At 41.1% G+C, this 27,820-nt stretch overlaps 1 protein-coding gene across 3 annotated transcripts; it reads left to right on the forward strand.

Moving 5' to 3' along the window:
* The first annotated feature begins 310 nt into the window (after positions 1 to 310).
* Positions 311 to 27,540, forward strand: mfsd9 (major facilitator superfamily domain containing 9). 3 transcript variants are annotated; one of them, XM_052025877.1, is made up of 7 exons: positions 311 to 466; positions 7,474 to 7,701; positions 11,413 to 11,500; positions 12,611 to 12,654; positions 19,797 to 19,926; positions 21,451 to 21,660; positions 23,141 to 27,540. In XM_052025877.1, exons 2-7 carry the CDS (start codon positions 7,621 to 7,623, stop codon positions 23,941 to 23,943), a joined length of 1,356 nt encoding a protein of 451 aa, XP_051881837.1. In that variant the 5' UTR covers positions 311 to 466; positions 7,474 to 7,620; the 3' UTR covers positions 23,944 to 27,540. The 3 variants fall into 3 exon arrangements, with proteins under 3 accessions (XP_051881837.1, XP_051881838.1, XP_051881839.1); XM_052025878.1 differs by lacking the exon at positions 19,797 to 19,926; XM_052025879.1 differs by lacking the exons at positions 311 to 466; positions 7,474 to 7,701 and adding an exon at positions 567 to 652.
* Positions 27,541 to 27,820: the final 280 nt, after the last annotated feature.

The raw sequence follows: 27,820 nt of genomic DNA on the forward strand, positions 1-27,820 counted from the left end.
AACTGAGGGAGTGCAAAAAGAAATGCTAAAGTGACAATAACAGAAGAGGTAGAATCAAGGGTTTGAGATTTGGAGCTGGAGATTTGAAAAGAGGTGAGTCTGTGTGTTTGTCCTTATGAGTTTCAACTTGCAGGACTAGGGAGTTGGAGTGAGATTGGAGCGGGAGATTTGAAAAGAGGTGAGTCTCTGTGCTTAGTGAGTTTCACCTTGCAGGAGTCTAAAAGAGGCACATTTGCAAGTTGTTAACAGTTGATTGGCTCATTGGCTAGTTACCAGTAGCCAATAAAAAGAAGTAAGGATAAAGCAGAGCACCTATTGTGTGAGTGGGGAGCTGAGGCTGTGTCACAAGAGGAGTGGGCCAGTGTTAGAGTGGGAAGCCAAGGCTGTGGCTCAAGAGGTTTTGGTGAGAAGAAGCGGAGGCTAAGGAGTTGGTGACATGGAACAAGAGTGGGAGATTTGAAAAGAAGTGAGTCTCCTTGATTGCTTATGAGTTTTACTTGCAGGAATTTAAGGGGTAAGTCAGCTAATTGTTAGTTAATAGTTGATTGGCTAATTATCAGCAGCTAATAAAAAGTTAGCAGTGTGGTCATTATGGAGCAGCCATTTTGAGAGTGAATACCAGGCTTCAATGAGGAAGGCGAGCAACACTAAGGTAAGGTGAGGGCAGGTTCTTAATCATTTTTTCTGTCTCTCTATTTTCCCTCAAATCTTTTTAGTCATGGTGGGTGAGCTGAGACCTGTGTCATGCTCCTCCTGTGCAATCTGGGAACTCAGGGAGGCTGCCAGTATCCCTGATGATGTGTCCAGCTGCAGCTCCTGACAGACCACATGATGGCACTGGAGCTGCGCATGGATTCACTTTGGAGTAACTGTGATGCTGAGAATGTTGTGGATAGCATGTTTAGTGAGTTGGTTACACTGCAGTTTAAAAGGCCTAGGGAAAGATAGGGAATTGGTGATCAACAAGCAGAGCAGTAGCAGGAAGGTAGTGCAGGAGTCCCCTGCAGTCATCTCCCTCCAAAACAGATATACCGTTTTGGAATCAGTTGGGGGAGATGGCTCATCAGGGGAAGGCAGCAGTAGCCAGGATTGTGGCATCGTGAGTGGCTCTGCTGCACAGGAGGGCAGGAAAGAGTGGCAGAACTATAGTGATGGGGGATTCCATGGTAAGGGGACTAGACAGGGGCTTCTGTAGCTGCAAATAGGACTTCCAGTTGATGTGTTGCCTCCTGGGTGCAAATGTTGGGGATGTCTCAGAACAGCTGCAGGGCATTCTGGAAGGGGAGGGTGAACAGCCAGTTGTTGTGGTGCACGTAGGTACCAACGATATAGGAAAATGTGGGATGAGGTCCTGCAAGCTGAATTTAGGAGCTAGGAGATAGATTATAAAGTAGGATCTCAAAAGTAATAATCTCAGGATTATTACCTATGCTATGTGCTTGTCAGAGAAGGAATAGCAGCATAGTTCAGATGAATATGTGGCTTGAGCGGTGGTACAGAAGGGAGAGTCTCAGATTCCTGGGGCATTAAAACCAGTTCTGGGGGAGGTGGGAACTGTACAAAGTGGACAGTCTACACCTGGATAGGACTGGGATCAATGTCCTCGGGATTGTTTGCTAGCGCTGTTGGGGAGGATTTAAACTAATATGGCAGGGGGATGGGAATCCATGCAGAAAGATGGGGAAACAAAGCAGAGACCAGAGCAAAAGTTAGAAAAGAGAAAAATGAGAGTGGAGTACAGAAAAGTCAAACAAAGGAAACAAAGGTTGACACGAAATTTTGCACATGCTAGAATCTGGAGCAATACATAAAAAGTGCTGGAGGAACTCAGCGGATCAGGCAGCATCCATGGGGGGAAATACAGTCGACATTTTGGGCCAAAACCCTTCAGGACTGGAAAGGAAGCGGGCAGAAGCCAGAATAAGAAGGTAGGGGGAGGAGTACACGCAGGCAGGGGATAGATGAGTTCAGGTGATGGGTGAGTCCAGGTGAGAGGGGGATGGTTGGTAGGTGGGGGGGGGGGGGGGGGGGGGGGGGGGAAGATGTAATAAGCTGAGAGGTGATAGGTGGAAGAGGCAAAGGGCTGAAGAAGGAAACCGGTAGGAGAGGGCAGTGGGCCATGGAATAAAGGATGGAAGAAAGGAGATGGGCAGGTCATCAAGGCAGGGGAAGGGAGCCACGGGAATAAGGGAAGACAAAGGAGTTGGGGGGAAGAAGAAGGGGTGGGGTTACTGGAAGTTAGAGAAATCGATGTTGAGGCCATCTGGTTGGAAACTCCCAAGGCCGAATATGAGATGTTGTTCCTCCAACCTGCGTCTGGCCTCAACGTGGCAGTAGAGGAGGCCGTGGATAGACATGTCAGTATGGGAGTGAGATGTGGAATTGAAGTGGATGGCCACCGGGAGATCCTGGCTGTTGTGGCAGATGGAGCAAAGGTGTTCGACAAAGTAGTCGCCCAATCTGCGTTGGGTCTCACTGATGTACAGGAGGCCACACTGGGAGCACTGGATGCAATAAATGACACCCTCGGACTCACAGGTGAAGTGCTGCCTCACCTGGAAGGATTGTCTGGAACCCTGAATGGTGGTGAGGGGAGAGGTGTACAGTCAGGTTTAGCACTTGGTGCAGTTGCAGGTATAATTGCCAGGGGGATTATCAGTGGGGAGGGATGAGTGGACAAGGGAATCGCGGAGAGAGCGGTCCCTGCGGAAGACAGAGGGGGTGAGGGAAGATGGTGGTAGGATCCCGTTGGAGGTGGCAGAAGTTGCGGAGAATGATGTGTTGGATGTGGAGGCTCATGGGGTGGTAGGTGAGGACAAGTGGAACCCTGTCCCTGTATGTCGAGGGGGGTGAGGGCAGACATGTGGGAAGTGGAGGAGATATGGGTAAGGGCAGCATTGATGGTGATGGAAGGGAAATCCTGGTCACTGAAAAAGGACACCTCATGTCCTAGAATGGAAAGCCTCATCATGGGAACAGATGAGGCGGAGGAACTGGGAGAAGGGGATGGCATCCTTACGAGTGACAGGGTAGGAGGAGGTGTAGTCAAGGTAACTGTGGAAGTCAGTGGGTTTGTAGAAGATGTCTGTGGTTAATCTGTCTCCAGAAATGGAGATAGAAGATCCAGAAAGGGGAGAGAGGTGTCGGAGATGAATCAAGTGAATCTGAGGGCAGGGTGGAAGTTGTTGAAATTGGTGAGCCCAGCAGAGGTGCAGGAAGCAGCCCAATGCAGTCGTCAGTGTAGCAGAGAAAGAGTTGGGTTTGTTACTGGTGTAGGCTTGGAACGTGGACTGTTCCACGTAGCTGACAAAGGGGCAGGCATAGCTGGGGCCCATGCGGTTACTAGATTCAAAAAGGACAATGCGTGTAAGGGCACTTTATCTGAATGCCCATAGTATCTGAAATAAGGTCAGTGAACTGGTGACATAAATCAGTACAAAGGGTATGATTGAGTGGCCATTGCAGAAGCATGTTTGTAGGGTGGAGATGAGTGGGAATTAAATATCCAAGGGTATCAGGTAATATGGAAGGATAGGCAGGAAGGTAAGGGAGGTAGGGTAGTGCTCTTAATTAAGGATGAGATCAGGTCAGTAGTGAGGGACGATATAAGATCTAAGGAGCAGAATGTTGAGTCCATCTGGGTAGAGATTAGGAATAGTAAAGGGAAAAAAAATCACTGGTGGAAGTTGTCTAAGACCATTGAATAATAACATTACAGTGGCACAGGCAATAAACCAAGAAACATTTATGCATATAAGAATGGAACAGTAGTTGGCATGGGGGGCTTTAACTTCCACATGGATTGGGCGAATCGAGTTGGTCGAGGCAGTCTCGGAGGACTTCAGAGAACGCATCCATGATAGCTTTCTTGAACAGCATGTTAGTGAACCTACAAGGGAAAATGCCATCTCAAATCTGGTCCTGTGCAATGAGACAGGTAAAATTAACAATCTTATAGATAGGGATCCTCTTGGAAAGAGTGATCACAGTATGATTGAATTTCTCATACAAATGGAGGGTGCAATAGTTTGATCTAAAACCAGTGTATTATGCCTAAACAAGGGAGACCACAATGGGATGAGGAGGAGTTGGCTAGCATAGACTGGAAACAGGCTATATGGTGGAACAGTGGAAGACTTGCAAAGAGATTTTTCACGCTGCTCAACAAAAGTATATTCCAGTTAAGAGCGAGGACAGTAAGGGTGAGGAGAACCAGCCTTGGATAACTGAGGAAATAAAAGAAAGCATCAAGCTAAAAGCTCATACATGCAATGTCGCCAAGAGTAGTGGGAAACTGGAAGATTGATAAACTTCTAAAAAGCAACAAAGAACCACTAAACAAGCAACACGGGAAGATAGATTATGAAAGTAAACTTGCACAAAAGATTAAAAACAGACAGTAAAAGTTTTTATAATTATATAAAGTGGAAAAGGGTGGCTAAAGTGAACGTGGGTCCCTTGGAAGATAAGAGGGAATTAATGTTGGGTAATGTAGAAATGGCTGAGGCCTTGAATGACTATTTTGTGTCAGTGTTCATGGTGGAGGACACTTCTAACATGCCAAAGAGATGTTATGGATGTGATGGGAGGTAAGGACCTCAATACAATTGCTGTCACTAAACAGGTAGTGATGAGCAAACTAGTGGGCCTAAAGGTAGACAAGTCCCTTGGTCCTGATGGGATGCATCCCAGGGTACTGAAAGAAATGGTGGAAGTTATAGTAGATCCACTTGTGATAATTTACCAAAATTCTCTGGACTCTGGGCATGTCCCAGTGGATTGGAAGACAGCGAATGTTAGGCCACTATATAAAAAAGGATGTGGGCAAAAGGCAGATAGCCATAGGCCAGTTAGCTTAATGTCTGTAGTCGGGGAAAATGCTTGAAGCTATCATTAAGGAAGAAATAGCAAGACATCTGGATAGAAGTGGTTCCATCAGGCATACATAGCATGGATTCAGGAAGAGCAGGTCCTGTTTGACAAACTTACTGGAATTCTTTGAGGATATAATGAGGGCAGTGGATAGGGGGGAACAGGTGGATGTTGTATGCTTGGATTTCCAGAATGTGTTTGATAAGGTGGTGCATAAAAGACTTATCCATAAGGTAAGCATGCATGCAGTTGGGGGTAATGTATCGGCATGGATAGAGGATTGGTTAGCCAATAGAATGCAGAGAGTTGGGATAAATGGGTGTTTCTCTGGTTGGCAATCAGTGGTGAGTGGGGAGCTGCAGGGGTCGGTGCTGGGCCTGCAACTGTTCACAATATACATTAATGATTTGGAAGAGGGGACTGAGTGTAGCATATCTACGTTTGCTGGTGACACTAAGTGGAAAAGCAAATTATGCAGAGATATAGATAGGTTAAGTGAGTGGGCAAGGGTCTGGCAGATGAAGTACAATGTTGGTAAATGTGAGGTCATCCACTTTGGAAGGAAAAATAGAAGATCAGATTATTATTTAAATGGTTAAAGATTGAAGCATCCTGTTGTGCAGAAGGACTTGGGAGTGCTTGTGCATGAATCGCAAAAGGTTGGTTTGCAGGTGCAACAGGTTATCAAGAAGGCAAATGGAATGTTGGCCTTCATTACTAGAGGGATTGAATTTAAGAGCAGGGAGGTTATGCTGCAACTGTACAGGGTACTGTTGAGGCCACACCTGGAGTACTGCGTGCAGTTCTGGTCTTACTTGAAGGATATACTGGCTTTGGAGGCAGTGCAGAGGAGGTTCACCAGGTTGATTCCAGAGATGAAGGGTTTAGCCTATGAGGAGAGATTGAGTTGCCTGGGACTATACTCGCTGGAATTCAAAAGAATGTGAGGTGATCTTGTAGAAACACACAAAATTATGAAAGGTATAAATAAAATAGAGGCGGGAAGGTTGTTTCCATTGGTAGGTGAGACTAGAACCGGGGGACATAGGTCAAGATTCGGGGGAGTAGATTTAGGACAGATGAGGAGAAACTGCTTTTCCCCTGAGAGTAGTGAATCTGTGGAATTCTCTGCCCAGGGAAGCAGTAGATGCTACCTCATTAAATATATTTAAGATGCTCTTAGATGGATTTTTGCACAGTAGGGGAATTAAGGGTTATGGGGAAAAGGCAGGTAGGTGGATCTGAGTCCACGGCCAGATCCGCCATGATCTTATTGAATGGTGGAGCAGGCTCAACAGGCCAGAAAGTCCAGAAGTCAGTTACAGATGGGGGGGCCCCCCCCCCCAAGGCCAAGGTCCAACCGTTGAGCGATGAGTTTATTAGGTATTATGGTGTTGAAGGCTGAGCTGTAATCAATGAATAACATTCTGGCATATGTATTCTTTTTGTCAAGGTGACCCAGAGCTGAAAGTAGTGAAAGGGAGATGGTGTCATCCACAGACATATTTTTCCTGAATGCAAAGTGAAGGGAGTTTCAATTGTCAAGTCAGGAGAGAGAAACAGAATCAACGTTTTAGGTTAATTACCCTTCATCAGAACCCAATTCCTTGCTGTCTGAATAAATACCCAAACAATGGGATCATTCTTTCTGTTGTTTCAAATTTCCATTGAAATTGCCCTTGCCGCTTGTTTCAGCCTTAAATCTGCTGGATCTCCAAGTGTCACCTTTCGTTTGGGAATTGAAGTTCTTACTTCCAGCGTCTGCAGTTTTATTTGCATCACACAGATACATGGAAACTGTCGAGTCTGGTACAAAGGTTTTGTTTTCCCCCTTACTGATGTAGGCAGCACGGACAAAGATCACAGCATCTGTGCCTCAGGTGCTGTGACCTGCGGCCCGGATGTTCACTGTGACAGAAGCTTAGTCATGGCAGCACGACCATGCACTGCTCCATTAGCCCTCCCACTTTCATTTCCATCCCTCTGCCTCTTTTCCTCCAACCCGCTTCCACGTTTTCACTCACTCCCAATGTGACCTGTGCGGCTGCCATGGGCTCACCCGTTTCCCGGCGGCGATGTGCGAATGTGACGGCAGCCGCCAGTGAACGCGCAAATCAGCTGCTGCCGCGTCCAAATGAGAGAAGAACAACCACGATTTCTTAAAATGAGAATGTTCCCAATTTTGCAAAATCGGCTGGTTTTTGTATTAGGGCAAAATGGGTGAAATTTCTAGACAATACGGTTTATAAGTGGAACCAAAGTCCCCTGGGCTCTGAAAAACATTTGGCCTGATTTCTAACATAGAATTTGTAAAATGTTGACAGCTGCCGTGCGCTGTAAGAGAGGAACACAAGTTCCGTGCGAGCATGAAGTATCAAATGATCTTCTGATATGTAAGGCATTGCTGTTAAGATCTCCTCCCGTTGTAAAACGCTATGGCTTCAGTTTATTAAAGTAGCGTGCAACTAGTTTTGGAATAAGCAGGATATTCTTAATATTTTTAAAAAAATAAATGTCGAAAGTAAAAGGTCAGTTTGAGTCGCCCCTTGGCGCCCAACACAATTCTGAAACTGCATTTACAACAACTTGTCTGCAACGCAGGCTGCGAAGGGAATGCGCATGTGCAGTTCCCGATGACAGAATGGCCGGGGCTCGCGTGCCCGCTGACACAGGGTTCCATTCGGCACGAGAAGCGCTTGCGTGAGGTCACGTGTCCCTTGTGCCAGCTCAGAGCCGCAGACTGGGGCAATGGACGGGGGATTCCGGCGCCGTTCGTGCGCCCCCAGCCGCCCGCCTCTCGTACTGTGTCTGTATCTGGTGGGCTTTCTGGTAAGTTGCACCTGCTGTGTGATTGCTTGGTATTTCCCTCTGCGGATTTGACGAACAATACCTTTGCACGACTGTTCTTGCAGGAAGTGGGACTTAAAATCGAGGATTCTTCCTTCCACAGCATCTTTGAGACAGCCTTTGGTCCTAGAGATCAGCACTTTTCATACGTCCTGATAGCAAATACTCTACACAGTTAATTTGGAGCTGAATTAATCTGCAAACTTTACATCTTTTGAGATGCAATCGGATTTTTTATCAATGCACCATAGCTCTAAAGTCGACAGAACTAATCCTGCCTTTTTATTGACTTCCACTTAATGAACTGGTTGATATAAACACAAATGAAGTTTCTTCGTGATTTTTGAACTACCTTAAGTGTTGTTTACGCAGGCTATGATCAAAGATTTGAAGTCTTTATTTGCTCGAATGAAAGAGAACTGAAAAGAACTGCGTACAGGAGGAAGTTAAAACATTGTTCACATTTCAGGGATGTCTCAGGCCAGGCAAGCACTTAAATCAATTTACAAGTAGGATTCCAACAGCTATATATAATTATTTGAAGTTTCCTTGTGATGAGATACTCATTTAGTAATTCTCCAATGAATGGATGTGGGCTGATCATCTTCTAGAATTTAGAGTTCAAGTGTGTTCACTTACTTCTGGAACAGGAATTAAAAGCACCCAACTTGTCCAGATTTAGAAATTTCTCAGACATGACCATTGTTAAGAAATTCATTTCCCTCCCTCATGACATCCTGATCTTAGAAGTAAATAATAAAGACAATAATTATGATTAGATTGAGAAGAAAGACAATTAACTGGCTCCTTGAGGATTTTCAATTTGATTTGAGCTCTAGGATGCAGTTACATGGGTTCAGCTTTAGACATGAAATAATTGTGTCGTTTAATACAGTTTTCTATGCACTAAGCTAATGACCAAAAGGCCAGAAAGCACAGTATGTTTCAAATTTCAGAAGGGTGATGTAAACATTTTTGGTTGTTTTAGCTACTGAAGAGTACAACTGACACTCAAGTGATGGATGTAAATAATCTATACAATTTTCATTCCTTTGCACATCAGGACATACTGTATGAGGATTATGAAAGTGATGTATTATAAAATCTCACCCTTTTTTGGAGCTCACATGATTGTCTTGAATTGTCAAAGGAAATTCATAGTTATACAGCATGGAAACGCCCTTCAGCCCAACTTGTCTGTGCTGACCAAGGTGCCCACAAATGTTAATCCCATTTGCTTGTGTTGGCTTGTATCCTTTTAAACATTTCCTAGCCATGTACTTGTCCAAAAGCCTTTTAAACATCATAATTGTACCTGCCTCTACCACCTCTTCTGGCAGCTCGTTTCAAACACCACCACCTCCTGTGTGGAAAAACTTGCCCTCAAATCCCCTTTAAACCTTTCGCCTCTCAGATCAAACCTATTCCCTCTGGTTTTAGACTCCCCTACCCTGGGGGGAAAATGTGATCATCCACCCTATCTCGATGCCCCATGATTTTATAAACCTCTATAAGATCACTTCTCAACCTGTAAAGCTCCAGGGAAAACAGTCCCAGCCTATCCAATCTCTTTATAACTCAAGCCCATATCCAGAGTTTTCTAGAACTCTGGTGTAGTTATTTTCTCTTGTTTCTCCAAGACTGAGTTTTAAAGATTGGGGGGGAAATAAACATTTATAAAAGATCCTCCTTATGCTTTGCATTTTGAGGCTTTAGAGGCAAAAAAAAAATACTTTTTTTGGGCTCTAGTGGCTGTTGTAAACTACTTTTACCCACACCAAGATCCCACAGTAGATAGTGGCATACAATTTTAGTCAACCTGTTTTTGACATTGCTGGTTGAGGAATAAATGCTGGCAAATTGGGAGAAGTGGTCTCTCTTTGATCGGTGGCATGCAAGGTGGATTCAACTGGTGCAGAAGGCAAGCTTAGATTTTGGCCCGAAAAGTGAGCTCTACCACTGAAGCTGGTCTGACACCTGAAATACTGATTTTTTTCCTGTTTGTTTTTCCTGTAAATGCTGCCTGGCCTGGTTATTACTTTGCTTCAGATTTCCAGCATCTGCAACATTTTACTTTGTTTAACTTTTTTTTCTTGTTTTGGATTCTATTAGCTTACATTCCAGTTAATTTTAATGATAGCATTTACAACACTACTACATTCCCATTAATGGTGAGATATTAGCTCAGGATTAAGAGTTCATGTAGCCTGCTATACAAATTCATGCAGGTGGATTTGCACCAACTAACCACAAAGGTATTTGTTGCTAACTGTAGGTTTAAGTTATTTTTGGTATTTGTACTATGGAAACATATAAATGTCTTGTTGCATATCCTATCTGAGGATCCTGTCTCAGCCACGTCCATTTGTGTAGATATGTGTGCAGTGATTTTTGACGTTCAGTAGTTTACAGAATGCAGCTATTAGCTTAAACTAAATTTAGAGTCCATTGTACTGTGCTATGCACTAATTCTCAAACTGATGTGTTAGTGCAGTGTGATGCAGGCACTGTGATATGGGGCACAAATGCATTTTACTGCATTTTAACCCCATGTTTAATAGTCAACTGTCACTAATGAGAGTGAAAAGATTGAGGATTATATAAGCTATCCTATCCAAAGATAACCAGTTCCTCTTGGCCTATTTGTCTTTAAATCTTCCTAAAATGTCTGATCTCTATCTGTTCCATTACCTTGTGTAAGAAAGTTTAAGTGTTTCTTACACTCATATATTTGCTTATGGCATCAATTATTATAGGATATAGTATCTTTTGAAAAGATGAGCTGCAAAAAAAAAGCTAAGAGGAGTAGCTGAGATAAAGTAATGAAAGAAGAATAATATGATGAAGTAAAACAAAAATAAAATTCAAGTTGGTGATCTTTTTTGCATCCATTAAGCACACAGAGGTACTTGATAGACCATATAGTAGTGGAATGGAGGTGGAAGAAGAAATATACCAACAAATTCGGGGAGAGTGTAAAAGAAATGGCATGATGATTAAAGGAGATTTTAACAATGCTGAAATTAGCTGGATGTAAGGTAATAGGATAAAGGAATGCAGTGTGAAGTCAACTCCTTTTATCTCAGAGAGTAAGCTGTCCAACAAGATTGGTTTTGGTAATGGAAGTGAACTAGAGCAGATGAGAAATGAAGCTAGTGGGGGGACTGACATCTAGGTAATTGTAACCATGGTGAGCTTGACTGTCTTACATCTGACCTGCTGCTCAAACTCGCTGCCTGTGGTGCCTGCCTCCACTGGTTAACCTTTCACAAATACAGCCAAGCTAACCCTCCATACTTAGGTTATCCTGCAAAGTGGAACTGGTTGCGAGTGACCGCTTGACTGTCAGACCCTGAGAACCTGCTCCCTCAGTCGCCCTGGTGGCTTTTTGACAGCTTGTTGCTCTCAAAGGCCTTGGAACTGTAACTAAATGTTGCTGATCATCAGGGACACTTTAATAAAGAATCAAAAAGGCAATTTTTATGTTTTAATTGTTTAATCTTCAATTGTTTCTGATCAGTAACAGAAACAATTACAGGGGGTCAGAATCAGATCCTGTTCATCTTTGCTGTATCACCTGACAGTGGTTTAAAGAGGCGTCGAAACTCCAGTTATTCAATCTGTGTTGAAATATCTATATTTGTGTATATCAAGATGTCCTTGATTAGGTTTATTATGTCTGTGTTTTCTTAGGACTTATTTGGTGTGAGTTTGGTAGTTCCTTTATTAAGTCGACACATCAAGCTTCTTGGAGGAAGCTCGACAGTAACAGGACTAATAGGTCAGTGTGTTAAAACAGCATTCTTTGAAGAGTTCAGTAGATGGTTATTAAGCATGTATTTTATTTAAATATTTACTTTATAAATGTTTGTTCATTAAAATAAATAATGCAGAGGGCTGATGGCTCAGTGTATAGAGGAATACAATCTGTGGTACTAGGTAGCAGGAACCACTATTGTTCCATATTTAATGCCCAGACATGTCAGCCCCATCATTGGGGAAAAGCATGACATTTGCTTTAACACACCAGTTTAAAACAGTGATAGAAAACACTCGCGTTTCCTTTACCGATTCAGTGAAGTAAACAAGAATGAATTACCTATCACAGCACTGAGCTCGGCTACAACAATCTTATTGTCCAAATGGCATGTCAACGCTTCGCACTCGCGTTGTAGGCTTGAGTATAACCTTGGGTAATTTACAAGAGGAGAGTGGTCACCTATGGTACAAGGCAAGTGGCATGATCTCACCTGAAAGGGATTTTTCAGAAAAGATAATGGAGGAATGGCAATAGCTGACCAGGTCCTCCTGGCATTGAAATACATTTTATTTCTGTCATCTCCTGTCATTGACTCATCTCCCATTCTTTCACCCCAAATTCAACATGCCCTCTGCTGAACTCTGAGTGTTTTGCAACAGTCATTGCCTAGTCTGTGGCCAGCAATCCAAGTTGAAAAAAAATTGCAGTGGCCTAGATGTTAAACTTGGCAGAAACTCTGGGGAACAGAAGGTGTGCCCAATATGGGGTGAAAGTCATGGGAGGTTGGGTGTAGAGTCAGACATTAGACACTTGACAGGGCTGGGAGATGGGTTAGGCTGATCAAAGATGTTCACAGGTTAACTTGGGGAGGGGGAGGTGCAGAGGAAGCACACCTGTTCCATCTGATCCACAAACCCTAACCCAGTTCATCCAGCTGTTCTAGGGAATCCACTGTTCTAAGTCTACCTACTGCTAAATATCACAATCTTGCGTGCCCCCCCACCCCCACCCACAATGCCATCTGTGTTTTTGCTTGAGTTGTCATCAGGAATTTTTGTTTCTTAAAATAAGTTCAGATCTATACAAGTAATAGCTGTTTCATTAAAACTGAGTGGTATATCTTTATTTCAGGTTCTCTGTATGGACTCCTCCAACTGTTTTCCAGTGTAGTAATTGTAAGTATCACATCTCAGTAGTATTGCAACAAGAGTCAAATTATGATTAACATTTAAAATAAAATCTGAATAACCTTGTTACTTTCAATTCCTCAGCTAATGGAACTTTTCATACTAAATAAACTTCATTTAGAGAAACATATTTATTTGTGTTATACAAAATTACTTTCCTGTGAGTGGTGTTGACAGTTTTGCCATGTGAAAATATCAGGGCTCTGTTTATTTGCGATCCTACCCAGATGTGCAGATCTGACTGAGTTATGCACAGAACAGAAGATTTGGCTGAATGTTTCAACCTTCCTTAATGCCAGGTGGCTGATACAGACCAAGGACTGAAAGGATCCTAATTGGTACCACAATACAAGTTGCACCAGTGTGGACTCATTTTAGCATTTACCCCTTCACTTTGGTTTAAATGTCTTCACTAACAGTAGCAAAATTTTGCTAATAGTATATTACACAGTAATTTGAATATATGTAGTTCAAATAAACAATAACCCAATTTCTCAATGATCACAGATTTGAATTTTATACAAAAAGACCTGATACTGTCTTGCTTGTCATTGAAGATAAGTAAATTAACTTTTAGTTCAACTAAAGTTGCTAAATAATAATAAATCAAAGCATGAGTACAAATATTAAGTGGAAAGATTTTACAGTTCTCCCAGTCTCTCATCATCATCAGGATATTCTTTGTTGGTAAGCACTTCAACACATTCCGAAATGTGAAAATAAACTCTGAATAAAGCAATATGCTAAATTGACTAGTTTAGGGAAAAATTAGTTAAATACTCTAGGGGTTTTATAAATTATTTTGAGATAAAGGCAAACTATTCCAAAATTATTCTCAGAAAATGAAATGGCAGTAGCCATGATATAGGAGTGTGGAATGACAACCAAAGATATTGTCTTCCTTTCATATTTTTTTTGTTTTCCCATATACAGGTAGTTCTGCTATAATGCAACAATTGCAATTGTAAGAAACCTCACATAATGGGTGCTTGATGGTCAGCACAAAGTTCGTGGGCCGAAGGGCCTGTTTCAGTGCTGTGATTCTATGACTCAAAAAAACAATTGTCAATGGGGGAAAAAGGGGGTTAGAGGCTAGAGAGTTTCAGACTCGCAATAACAAAGTTATTTTTCTTACAGGATTTTCAAAAATAAGTCTTTTTAATAGCTATAAGTTTACTTTAATACTGCAAGCTTAAAATACTGAAGGCTGTTTGTTTCATTGTTTAATAAAGTATCATTACACAAGTGTCAATAGAAGCAATTGCTTGTCAATTGCCAAAGTAACTCTCTTAATGGCCTTCCATAGTGAAACTGGTGGCATGACAATGGTGTCTAATTACTGAGGGGCTAGTTCCTGACCAAAATTGCATTCTAACCAATTTGGCCCACATAATACGAAGAATGTTCCCTAATTCATCAATCATGTTATATAAAATCTGCATTATGGAAACACACATTATAACAGATGGGGTGGGGGGGGGGGGGGAAAACAAGATGCTGGAGGAACTGAGTATCTTGCAGTTACAGCAGAACTGTTAGCAGTTATAACACAACTACCTGTAGATGATTTTAAGATTTTATTTAATTCAGGAACGTGGAAGCTTTGGCTCTTAAACTATTTGCAATTCAGCACTCAAAGGTAAGGTGAGACAGTTCTGTTGATGGTCAGTAATCCTGTTATTTAGAGCCTCCCATCTGTAGGGTGCTGTTCGCCGCCTCTGTAACTCAGTTGGGGAGGACGTCTCCCTTGCGAGATCAGGGTGCTGTTTCCTTCCTCCCCTATCATTCCTTTTCTCCTACCCCCCCACCCCCACCCTGCCCCCATCCCAACTCTGGCCATTTTACATGCTCATTTTCCTCAATTTTCTCTTCACCATCCTGCTTTCCTTTATCTAATTGCATTTGCTGTGAACTGAACGTGTTTGGACTGTACCACATCCATAATGGAAATCTCTTAAAGTGAGGATGTCCTGATTTTTACAATTTTTTTTGGTGACCACTGGTTGACATTTAATGCTACTTGCAAAACATGTTTACCACACCAATAATGGGGAGCTCTGATTTCCAGGCACTTGCATCAAAACTAAAAACTTTGTAGACGTGTATTGTAGTTAGTACACCAACTAATGATGTCTTCCTGGAAATTTAGTCACGTCAGGCTAAAGGGACAAAAGAAAAACAAAATGCTGGAGATGCTCTGTAGGTAGTCAAAACGAGTATATGCTTCAGGTCGATGAACTTTCATCAAAACAGGAAAATTAAGAAAACAAGCATGTTTAAAGTTGCAGAGAGGGGGAGGGATGCAGAGAACAGAGGGAATATATGCCAAAGCACAAACACCAAAAATGTCCAGGTAACAGAGGGTTTTGAACACTTGTTAATTGGTTCTGTCGAACCTGTTCTGGTGACAAAACTGTTTTCCTTAGTTGACAGACCTGCCATCCATGTCTGCTCTATTTTGCACACTTCTGCTCTCAACCCCTCCCTATACCCAGAGCAAGGATATGTGTCCCCTGGTCGTCACCTTCCACCCCACAAGCCTCTATTCAACGGATCATCCTTCAGTTTCTGCCAGCTGTAATGAAATTCTACCACCAAACGCATCCTCCCTTTTCCTTTCAGCATTCTGAAATGGACATTCTCTCTGCAGCTCCATGGTTCATTCTTCCATTGCCACCAACCAGTCCTCTTCTCACAGCACTTTCCCAAGCGACCACAGGAGACGCAATACCTGCCCATTTACCTACCTTAAAACTTAAGAAGTTGGGAGCTAGAGTTGACCATGTGTGTTTTTGAGCCTGCTTCACTGTTCATCAAGATCATAGCTGGTCTACTGCCTCAATGCCATTTTCCTGCAGTGTCCACATCTCCCTTGTTTCCCTTAATAACCAGAAATTGGGTGACCACTTTGCAGAACATCTCTATTTATCTCATGGGAGACCCTTAGCTTCCAGATGCTTGCCCACATCCCCTCTGACCTCCGTCTTTGGCCTACACTGTTCCAATGAAGCCCAACTTAAACTCAAGGAGCAGCTTCTCATCTTTCTTCCAACCCTGTTGCAGCACTCGGGACTCAATATTGAATTCAGTAAGTTCAGATATCCAGCCTTTTGTGTCATTCACCTTAATGTTAATTCATCTTATTTTTAATCTCTACAAATGCTGCCTGATCTGCTGATTTATTTCCAGCATTTCAGATTTCCATTTACTGATATCATAGAGTCATAAGGCATAGGGACAGGTCCTTGGGCCTACTGAGTCCATGCAGACCATTTACATTAAGCCTTCATTGCAGTTGTGAGACAACTAACTGCTCTACTGTGCTACCAATGCTAAAGGTTATATAAATGCATTATTGTCTGACTTGCATACTGCATATTTACCATCTTGAAGGCAGACAAATTCCAATGCTTTCAACTTCTGAGTATAGTAACACATGATTGTAGAAAACAAGGGGGTTCTGTGGCTCCTGCAGATAGCTCAGTGCCTGCAAATAGCTCAGTATCACACTTGCCCAGATGCCAAAACAAAAGAACAGTGCCTCTTAGACATAAAAAGCCACTAAATAACATCGATTTTAAAAACAATATCTTAAAAGCAATTCTGGAATTGTAGTAATTTTCACTTTTCAATGTTGAAGCATTGTCATTCTCACTATTATTAACTCTGTCATGCACATGAACCAGGATGAAGAAAAATGCCAGCTACTGCTGCCCATCCAAATGCTCTAGTTATTAGGAAACTTCTTAAGCAAGATTAAACCAATAACTCAAATCATGCAGCAGCTTACAATTTCATGGTTTTTTCCCCTTTCTGGTCCCACTCCCTTCACTACTTCTCCTCAAGGCAGATCAGTTTACCTGGCACCAACAGTATTTAAGTCACCTCAGAAATCTTGGTCTCCACACTGTAAGAGAGATTCCCTTTGTTCTCTCCACCCCTTCCTCTCTCTCCAACTTAAAACACTTGTTTTCACATTTTTCCAGTTCTGAAGAAAGATCAGTGACCTAAAATGTTGATTCTATTTTTCTCTCCCCAGATGCGACCAACTGAGTATCTCCAGCATTTTCTAGTTTTATTTCCAGCATCTGCAATGTCTTGCTTTTCAAAAGTTGAAAAGCGATCCTGTCTTTGTTATGTCTCAATTATTAATTATCATGTTTTCATCCAATTCCTCATGCAGTTAAATTCTTCAGGGTTCTCAAAACACCCACCATTGTCACCAAATCAAGAAAATATTCTTTTAATTTTTTCCAAAGAAAATATTTTATTGAGTATAACACATGCTGTTCCCCAGTTACAAAGCTCTGACTTATGAAAGCCTGTACATACATTTGAGCTCCCATAATAATAAATTTGAAAGTCAGCCTTTTGTACATACATTCATTCCTATGAATGGCAGAACTAGTTTCTTCTGTCTCCACTATTAGTAATTGTTCTTTTGATTCATTCTAATGTGCTTTTGATGCCTTTCATTACAACACTGTGGAGGTATGGTTACCATATCAAGTTATTTTTGTGTATTTTCTGACTAATGGACAAAATCAACTTATGGACATCTGTAACAATGACACCCATTTGTTAGCCGGGGACAGCTTGTAATTCATTTGGACCCCATTGCACCACATTCTACTGCCTCTGTTAGGGAGCAGCAGCTGTTTAAAGCAATGAATCATTTGACTCTATCTTTAAATAGAACAGAATTGTTTTGCAGTCTAAAATGGATGTTAAACTGGTGCTATACATACAGCTAAAGTAACTTCAAATAAGTTTGAACCTTTAAAGCATTCATTTTAAAATGCCAGGCACCTATTGAAACTCTCTGGTCTATACCGTTCTTAAAAAGTGTAGATATACAATGACATGGAAGGCTTTTTGCCAGTACTTTTGATAATTACTTTTTGGAATAAACCTTAGCATCACAATGTTTTTGGCTAATTATGGGTACAATATTTAAACAGCATTACATGGTGAGCACTAAGAATGTAAATCTTAAAATTGCAAGTTGATACCAGTTAGCTGAACTTAATCAGAACAGCATTTGGATTATAATTAGTCCAAAAATCAAATGGTTAAGGAAAGGCACATTATCCTAATACCTAGGACATAAGAGAAAGAATAACTTTGAGTGTGATGTCCTCCACAGTCAAATGGCCTATCCACCAGGTTTACCCATATAGATTCATTGCTACAATGAAGACCTATTTACAACTATATAAAATAGTGTTGGAGGATCATGAATAAATACAAGTTTAAGTTTTAGTATACTTGAGACATCTCCGTTTATAGTCAAGTGAGAGGGTCCTAATATAACAGGAGTACAGGAAAATACACAAGAACTTTACAGCAAAGGTGATGTTGAAACCTGAGCAATTTTAATGGTCAGGCTTCATCTGTAGGACACCTGAAGGCAGTGGATAGTGGGGAGTGAAGGAGTGGACTATTGTATCCTATGATGGAGAAGTCACTATTCTCTCCAACTTAGACCAGAGGTTAAAATATCATTTTTGCTGCTTATGACCCATATTTAAGGCAAACATCATTGCAACAGGGCAATTACCTGCTGCATCACGTTAAAAACTGCAGTTGAGAAGATTGGGATAGGAATGGGCAGGCAAAGTCCTCTCCCCATTTTAACTGCCTCTGTCTTAACTCTCAGCTTAAGTTCCCCCACATGGAGTGAGTTAAAATTGATGCCTGAATGAGACTCAAGCAGAGCATGAATATTGGCATTTTAATGGTTTGTCAAAATGGCAAGTCTCCCTGCTGAACTTTCTGTATATATGCTTTAGAGCGATCTTTGCATGAAGGATTTGTTCTAACAGGTGGGTTCAGTCTGGCTGCATCCACCTTTGCGACATCCCCTGACAGCAGATGCATATTCCCACTGCAGCGTTGACTAAGGTGCTGTCCTTTGTGTGAGGAATTCATCAGGTGCCATTCACGTGTTCATGTTACTTTAACAGTTGCAATCTTTTAGTGAGATTAGCTTTAAACACAGAATCAGTAAAATGGTTATAGCATAGAAGGAGGCCATTAGACCCATTACCTTATACAGTTCCTAGTAACACAATTCCATCAAACTAATTTCCCCATTCTTTCCTATAATTCTTGCAAATTATTCTGAGGTGCATATCTAATTCCTTCTGGTTCCACCTTCCCCAACAGGCAGAGAATTACAAATCCTAATTACTCTCAGAATTAAAAAATGTTTTTCTTCACATCTCCTATGTTTTTATTGCCTAAAACGTTAAATCTGTGTCTACCTGTTTTCCCAAGTTAACCTGCACACCTCTGTAAAATCTCCGCTCAACCCATATTATCTCTAACAACCACCCTACTTCTCCATTTTAATCTTATTGCTGAAATCTCTGATGTCTGAAAACATTCCATTAAATCTTTTCTGAACAGGACCTTCATCTTCCCTAAAGTGTGTCAATCAGAATTGGACAGTATTTTAGTTGTGGCCTAACTGGTATTTGTTCAGTTTTAATCTAATTTCCCTGCATTTATAATCCGTGCTTTTGTTCATGAATCCCACATACTTTAGCAATCACTCTCCCAACCTCTCCTTCCACCTTCAAAAAAAATTTATGCACGTAAACACTCAGGTCCCCCTCGTTTTGTGCACAATAACATTTAGTCTATACCTCTCATTCTTCCTTTTCAGTTCTGCCCTCTTCTAAGAGGTTCCACATTTTAAAGTGCTGCACTTGGGTATTGTAAGCTTTCAGCTAACCAGCAGAGGGCCCCCATTATCAGGTTTGGTAAGCAGCTGTCTTTCTCTGGAAACAAACTTTGTACTCGTAGCAAGAAAATGAAACCAGATTGCTGAAAACATTCAAGATGCTGAATGGTAAACATTACAAGCTGTGAATATTTGACGTTTTCCCTGACTTTCCTGAACGCATAGCTCCAGCGATAGAATGCAGGCAGTAAATGAACATAGCCACTGTCAGTTCATACTTTTCTCCTTGATGACTGGCCACACTCATCAGGGAGCAACCTCACAGGATTTTGTATTTCTGGGAACTTAATACCATATTCACAATGAGGCAATTATCTTCCATTTAAGTATGAGGTTCTAATTCAAATTAGAAGCAGTTAAATTTCTGTTTCTTTTTGCTTAGGGTTCCTGGAGTGATGTTGTAGGAAGACAAAGGATATTATTGGTCACTTTGATACTTAGCGGATTTAGCTATGGCCTGCTAGGTGTCTCCAGTAACGTCTGTTTGGTTATACTGGCTAGGATTCCCACAGGTGAGCTTGTAATTTGAACATCAAACCTTTGTCTGCAAACTGTTTGGCCTTTGTGATGGCTTGAAAATAAAAGGGATTTGATAGCTTGCAAGTTGTGACAGTGAGTACAATGGCTGGATGAAAACTTTGATTTTACACTGCTTGTTTCTTTACTCAGTGTAATTTTTCAAAGTTTATGTACTGCATACCATGTCAAGACTACGATATCAATGGAACTTTATTTCATGTATATTTTCATGTGACATGAATTTCATGCACAGTGTGCAAGTTATAAATAGGTATTCTGGCTTTTGGTCTCAAACTGATAACTTCCACAAACTGAATGCTATGTAAATCATATCTTCTACTCAAGTGTTTGTGATGGTATTTAGATCCATATTCTGACCCAGACAGCTGACAGAAAATTGACTTTGATTGTCATCAGAACTTAGTAAACCAGTGTTCAACTGTGCAGAAAAATGAAAAGGTACTGAGCAGTTTTGAAAGATAATGTACAAAATCTGTTCCCTTGTCCTTAAATTCTTAGCTCTTTGCAATTTATTTTCAAAACCCATGAAAGAAAAGTGTGATGAAGCATCACAACTAGTTAGTTTCACAGATATGCCTGATATTCTGCACATTATATTTGTGCTGTTTTGTGTTTTCCCTGTTGCTGCTGCTTAGTCACAGTCCAGCTGTGATGTGAGTGAGTGGAATGTTGCCAGGCCTGTAGTAATTGTGCTCTGATTTATGGAAAAATGCTTCACCTGCCTATATGGATGGCCCAAAACGCGTCTTCCCAACAGGCAGAAATCTCTACATTCCTGACAAGTTCTGTTCCTTTTTATCTTAAATTTCACTTACTGCTTTTGGTTTGAGAATTATTCCTTTAGGTTAAGGTACTATATTAACAATGTTCTACTTAAGAGATGAAATCTTTGCGCAATATCTGTTGAAGTTATTAAAAAAAAAAGTAAGGACAGAGCACCTGAGAAAAATGAACTGACTGAACCAATCTGTAAAGCTTAAGTCATTCTGACAAGACCCTGAGCTCTTTGAGACCGTAGCTAAAGTAGTGGACAGAGGAATGTCCATGCATGTAGCTTATTTCCACAACACTTCAGAGAGGTACAATATAACAGTAAAGTGTAGGCAATCCCCAGGTTATGTAAGAGTTGCAAGAATTGTCTGTAAGCTGATTTCTCCATGTCAGAAACACCGTTTCCTATACTACCTATATCATATTGCTCTACATGGCATGCTCTAATTCTTTTGTTTCATTGAATAATCTCCCTAGCATAGGATATCTACTGTATCCAGTCATTAATGAATACCATGAAATATTTAATTATTACTGCTTTACTGACTGATCTGTGCTCCACTCAGCTCTTGCCCTAGATAAACATCCCACTAACACGTACTATTGAATCTGCAGATCTCCTGCATCCTATATGTAGACATGTATGAAGTTGTCAAACAGAATTGATATCCTGTATCATTTAATACCTTGCCGTCTGTCTTCTCGATGTGTTCTCTACTTTCCAGGTATCTTCAAACATACACAGACTATCTTAAAAGCTCTTCTGTCAGACATAGTTCCTGGGTATGAACGCCCCTATGTGATGGGAAGGTTCTGTGCAGCTTCCAGTGTTGGATTCATCCTGGGCCCAATACTTAGTGGATATCTTGTTGAGCTGGATGGAGGTTTCTACACAACATGCTTCATCTGCTGTTTCATTTTCTTTGTTAATGCAGGTATGTTTCCTCTGTGTGTAACATGGCTACATTCATTGTGTATATTCCCAAATAAATCATCACTTTTTTTAAGCCTTTCTCTTGCAGTCGTTGGTTCCAGTAAGACCCCTGGCACCGTTTCCTCAAAATATTTAGGTCAGCCAAAAAAACCTCTCTTGTCTATGTTCTCACTCTCTAACTGCTCCCATTCACTCATTGCTCAGATAACCTTGCTCCCATTCACTCATTGCCCAGATAACCTTGTTTACAGTTTCCCTCTGGTTACCCTAGTTTTACCCTATCAGAGATTCCCCTACCACACCCTTTCTGCAGTTTAACAAGCTTTTTTAGTCTCCTTCCCAATTCTGTCTAAGGGTCTTCGATCTGAAACATTAACACTCTTTCTCTTCCCACAGATACAGCCAATACCGCAGAGTATTTCCAGCATTTTCTCTATAGTTGTTTCTCTATATCCACTCAATATTGGCGTCTGGCTAAGCTGATACATTCTCAAGCTAACTATTGACATACTGAAGGGACCCTCAGTGTGGATTTGTACATCTAGAGTATATTGAAGATCAAGTTCACTATGTTGTAGATAGACAAAATCACCCTGCATTTATGAAGGGACTCTTAGCCCTTTGACTCTTTGAACCAACATTTCATGTTAAACCTCATGTACAGAGCCTTTACTTACTACTTGACATTCAACCCATGTTCTTTCTCTGGAAACAAACTTTGTACTCGTAGCAAGAAAATGAAACCAGATTGCTGAAAACATTATTCAAGACGCTGAATGATAAACATTACAAGCTGTGAATATTTGATGTTTTCCCTTAATTTTCTGAACGTATAGCTCCAATGATAGAATGCAGGCAGTAAATGAACATAGCCATTGTCAGTTCATACCCTTCTCCTTGATGACTGGCCACACTCATTAGGGAGCAACCTCTCAGGAGTTTGTATTTCTGGGAACTTAATACCATATTCACAATGAGGAAATTATCTTCCATTTAGTATAGGGTTCTAATTCAAATTAGTAGCAGTTCCGAGCAGTTGCTTGGATACTTGCCCTACTGCTTTCTGGACTTATTCAGGAGGTGAGTGTATGTGGTCCACCAAGGCTTGGGGCAGTCTTGGCTTTACTAGCTATTTTACTCATGATTTCCATTTGTTCAAAAAGCAATTCCTTTTTTTCTTTTTGCTTAGGGTTCCTGGAGTGATGTTGTAGGAAGACAAAGGATGATATTACTGGTCACTTTGAGCCTTTACTTACTAGTTGACATTCAACCCATGTTCTTTCTCTGTAACCAGTCCAGTCACAAAACAGATTCATCTAACCTAAAAAATGTTGCTGCCTTCACTTGCCGTAATTGTTCAGGGTCCAGGATCTTCTGATGAGACATCTCTCTGCATTTGAGGACTGCTGTAAATGTATAAAATGTTTTATTTAGATGCTAGTGGTGTATATTTTCTTTTTTCTCGTATTTTACTATTATAGGTGTAGTCTGGTGGTTGCCTTACAAAGAATGGTTCTATGTTCCAACACAAGAATTGCACTTAATGACAGAAACCAATTGTGAAAGCACATGCACTAGTCTCTGTAAAGAAGAAAACAGGAAACATTTGGACAGAGCAAGCAATGGAGTAATGAAACACAAAACATCAGATCCTCTCTGGAGTCAGTGCATATCCGTGGGACAAAAAATAAAAGGACTAATCTGTTCTAATCTGTGGGACATCTTTCTGGTAAGGTTTCTGATGGCTCTAGCTAACCTCTTGTATTTCAGCAATTTTGTTCTGGCCATTGAAGAAAGATTTAGTGTGCCACCAAGCCTAATAGGATACCTCATCAGTTATGGTGGAATAATTGGCACTCTGTCAGGTTGTATAGCAGGCTCTGTTGCCCGACTGTACAACAACAAAACCTTATTATTATTGTTACATTCCAGTATCCTCACATCCTGCACCATGGCGGTGTACTCCTTTGCTACATCCATTCAGATTGTTGTGCTGTGCACAACTGTTCTAGGGTTTTCAACCACTATTGGCCGTATGTGTGTCACAGATGTGGAACTGAGCAGGATTGAGAAGCAGGCCAGAGGTACACTCATCGGAGCTGGACAGTCAGTGACTGCTGTTGCTCGGATACTTGCCCCACTGCTTTCTGGACTTATTCAGGAGGTGAGCGTATGTGGTCCACCAAGGCTTGGGGCAGTCTTGGCTTTACTAGCTATTTTACTCATGATTTCCATTTGTTCAAAACTCTGCAAAACCACAGAGGCTAAAGTCAAGTTACAGTAAGGGATTACTGCAAGTGTTGGCAGATAAACTGACTTTTTCTGAAAGAATATGTGGGCCAAAGTATTGTGCTCATGTGTAACTAATTTTCTGTACTGGTCTGTGTTTCTGTCTGTTACTGATTTTTGTCCTTATTGTGAATGGCGTGTTCACAGGTGGAGAATAGCCACCTGCAAGAGGTCAAGGCTTGTAAAACCATAACTCTGCTTGTAACGAAACGAGTTTGGATGATAAATTTTATTTATGACCCATCATGGACTTAAATTTTACATAAGTACTCTGTGTATGAAAAGTTCAAATCACACCATTTTTATCATATCCAAGTTGATATCCATATCATACTTCATGTACTTGCCTCCCCAATCCAAACAAACCTGCATTTTGTGGCATCTTATGTCTCAAAACATTTTTTAACCACTAGAATGTATTTGTGAAGTCTAGTTACTGTCATGTTGATAAACAACCTGCCTCTTTGGCACTGTTCTCTACAGTGTCACTTACTTTATACCATCCCACTTTCCAATATGGATATCTGTCTGTTATTGCCACACCTAAGCTTCCCATCCATCTGTGTCTATTTGACTATACATCCAAGCAATCTGAAAAAGTGCCCATTCTGGCCCCAATGCTCCATCCTCCCAAGCGCAAATATTTTCCTTTGGCCTAGACCACTACTTCTCGCTCATTTGCTCCCAAATTTCCCACCCCCCACCTCACCATTCCCCATTCTTAATCCACCCCTAACAGCTTTGCATGCTATGTTTCAATTCCTCACTACTTTCTTCCCCTGCTCCAATACCCCTAGAAAACTTCTTCCCAATACTCTGATGCCTTACAGCCTATTACATGCATCCATCTTTGTTCAGCTGTCTACGTTCCCTGACCATTTCCTTCGAGCCCATCATTCTCCCAGATAACCAGAACCTACTCAAGGGCCTAAACTGTCTGCATTCCAGGCTCTTGTGCCAACCTCACCTATTTGTATCATAAATCCCAAAGACCCATTTAAAGGCTGATTGATTAACATTACTATATTTAACCTTTGGCCACCTAACTTTCACTTTCAGAAATTCCTTTCCCTTCTCTTTTGAGAGCTTCCTTAAAGCATACACATTTTATTTGAAGTTTTGGTCATTCTTTCCAATCCCCTATTCTTTGCCTGTTGAGCACTTAAGGATATCTTCCTGCATTATCTTGTGGGATGTTTCATTCCATTAGAACTGCTGTATAAATTTTAAATGCATTTTTTTTGTTACACTGAATGTGTAGAGGACAGCTTTTGCTCCTGTGCAAGTAAAATTGATTATAATGTAGGCCTTAAACTTGTTAATTTAAGTAAGTTATTTCATAAATCTGAATACAGATATTTAATTTGCACTGTGGTGAATGTGATCAAACTGAAGTGTATAGTTAAAATAGCTAGTTAATATTTGCATTGCATTAGCTAGTTGCAAATGACTTCATTTTTAATCTTTTCATGGAACAATCTAAAATTGCTGACATTACAAAGGGTGGAATGTATGTACAATACATTTGAACCGACCTGTGTTTAAACAAGTCATTTTCAAATTCTTGTTCTGTGTGCTGAACCCAGTGACAGGAACAAACCAAGATTTCCTGCAGAGTTCACATCTATGCCAGAAAACAAAGATCAGCATAAACACACACCCAAAGCAACAACATGTTTGGTAGTAACAGCAGACAGGAAGCAACCTTGTGATTACTCGGAAATCTTGCCTGTTGTGGAACTTGCCGTATTGAAAGTTCATACAGTTTGTGAACTGGCATGATTTTAGGCTTGCTGAGAATGACAGTCCTTTTGCATTATGATTTATCCACTGAACCTGTTAAGACCTGCCTGTTAAGACCTCTTGTTACAGACCTCATTATAGCCTTGGACCAAATATGGACAGAAGAGCTGAATTACTTTGGTGACAATCTTGAAATCAAGACAACAATCATGAAAGGAGCCTGAGTTTAAAAAAAAAAGTCTGTGAGAGTTGTCAGCATGAGAGTTGAGATGATACTCTTCAACATTTACTTGATTTAAAAATGGTGGTGGTTGTTGGAAGTCAATCAGGATGCAATTGGAAGCTTTGCTGCAAGAAATTGGGGCTGTGCTTTAGGCCCCAACCATGATCTTTCTTTGACCAAAATTCAACTTCTTTTTAGTTCTTTAGACGTAAACCAGACTTGGATGACCTGTAAGGCACTTAACTGTACCTGATCTCTTCTATGTAGCATCCAGTAGTATTAACCACACCATCTGATATACACATATCCTGGGGCTGCCAATGGAATCATGATGGCTCCTGGAGCAGGTCATTCACAGGGTATGTTGTGGTGAATGGCTCTCCTAACTCCATATGAGTATAATGGAAATCCTGATTTGGCTTTCTAGATTTAGCCACAGCATTTGAAGGACAAAATATTCATCTTACTCACCAGCCCATCCACTGTCTAAGATATCTACCACTCTGACTTCCAGTGATAACTACAGTGTATCCTATCTCTTGGATGCATCACAGTATTAACAGCACCAGTAGTAATAGCAAAAGCTTTTTGTTGTTCCCCAAATTTATTCCAGATTTTATTTTGGTCATCACTATGGTTCACTAGCAGCAATGTAACTAATGAAGCACAAGTTTTTAGGTTCAGGTCCCATTCCAGACACCTGAACACAAACTTTAGGTCAACCCTCCAATATAGTACTGAGGGAGTCTTTCACTGGCAAAAACAGATTATCTGGTTATTCTCTCATTAATGATTTTCAGGGAACTTTAGTAATTGCAAAGTAGATGCTACCTTTCCTGTAGTAACCAAATTTAATTGGTTGTAAGACATTTGGGATATCATTAGGACATGAAAGAATGCAAGTGTTCCTTTTTGACAATACCTCCCAAACTTGCATTCTCCACCAGTTGGAAGGACGAGCAGAAGGTACAATGTAATATGGTCACTTCCAAATTCTCTTCTCTGTCCAGACCATCCTAACTTGGGTGTATCATTGTAATTCTTGGTCCTTGGTCATTGGTCATAATATTGCAACTCCCCATCATCGTATGTTTAATTTGTACAAAGTAAAGTTTAGGGGATATGTTGTCCAAGCAGTCTGCACTGGTGTTCATTATCCACAAGAGCACTGACTCTCATGATAAGCATATCCCCTCACCTCCAATTCTTTTCAGCATATTCTCAACTGATTCTTGACTTTATTGATAATTGTGCCATGGCCTCTGGTCCTCCTGAGTAAATAAAAATTCCTCACTCCCTTAAATATTTTGGTATCCAACTACTAGCTATCACTATCTCAAAGCCACTTACATAAACATGCACTCATACACACAATTTAACATCATCTATGCTGTATCAGCTCAACATTCTCTTTTGGTGAAACTATTATAATGTTTGTGCTTATGATGTGGTCAGAAGTATGGTGGCAATGCACTGAACATGCTTCATTGTGAATTGCACTGCTTCCTGTGTTGTTAATGAACAGTCCTAGCCTATTCTCAACACTTCTGTCTGCAAAAATTGTGCAATGTGCAGTTAGTGAGTATTTTCTAAGATAGTGGCAACACGCAGATATTCCATTACTGTCATACCACCCCACCCCCCCCCCCCCCCCCCCCCCCCCCCCCCCACACCCACCCATCATGCTGATAATGGAATAATTCTGTGGTAATGTTGTTGGAGAATCCATGGAAAGAGCATTCCCAGCAATGGTCTTCCCACAGAACGCCACACATCTCCATGATAACGTCCTTGGAAAACCTGAGCCTGAGAATATGCTCTTGATTCAAGAGATCAGGGTAAGATTATGGTGTCTCTGAAGATTCTCTGGCCATAGACACCTAGCTGATGCACATGTCAGCACCCC

Source organism: Pristis pectinata, chromosome 11, assembly GCF_009764475.1.
Source record: "Pristis pectinata isolate sPriPec2 chromosome 11, sPriPec2.1.pri, whole genome shotgun sequence".
Classification (NCBI taxonomy): domain Eukaryota; kingdom Metazoa; phylum Chordata; class Chondrichthyes; order Rhinopristiformes; family Pristidae; genus Pristis; species Pristis pectinata.

Excerpts from the sequence above, each read along its gene's own strand:
- mfsd9 (XM_052025877.1), top strand. The coding sequence starts at position 7,621 with ATGGACGGGGGATTCCGGCGCCGTTCGTGCGCCCCCAGCCGCCCGCCT. Across the intron at positions 11,501-12,610 it reads GACAGTAACAGGACTAATAG|GTTCTCTGTATGGACTCCTC; the intron begins GTCAGTGTGTTA and ends TCTTTATTTCAG. Across the intron at positions 19,927-21,450 it reads ACTGGCTAGGATTCCCACAG|GTATCTTCAAACATACACAG; the intron begins GTGAGCTTGTAA and ends TCTACTTTCCAG.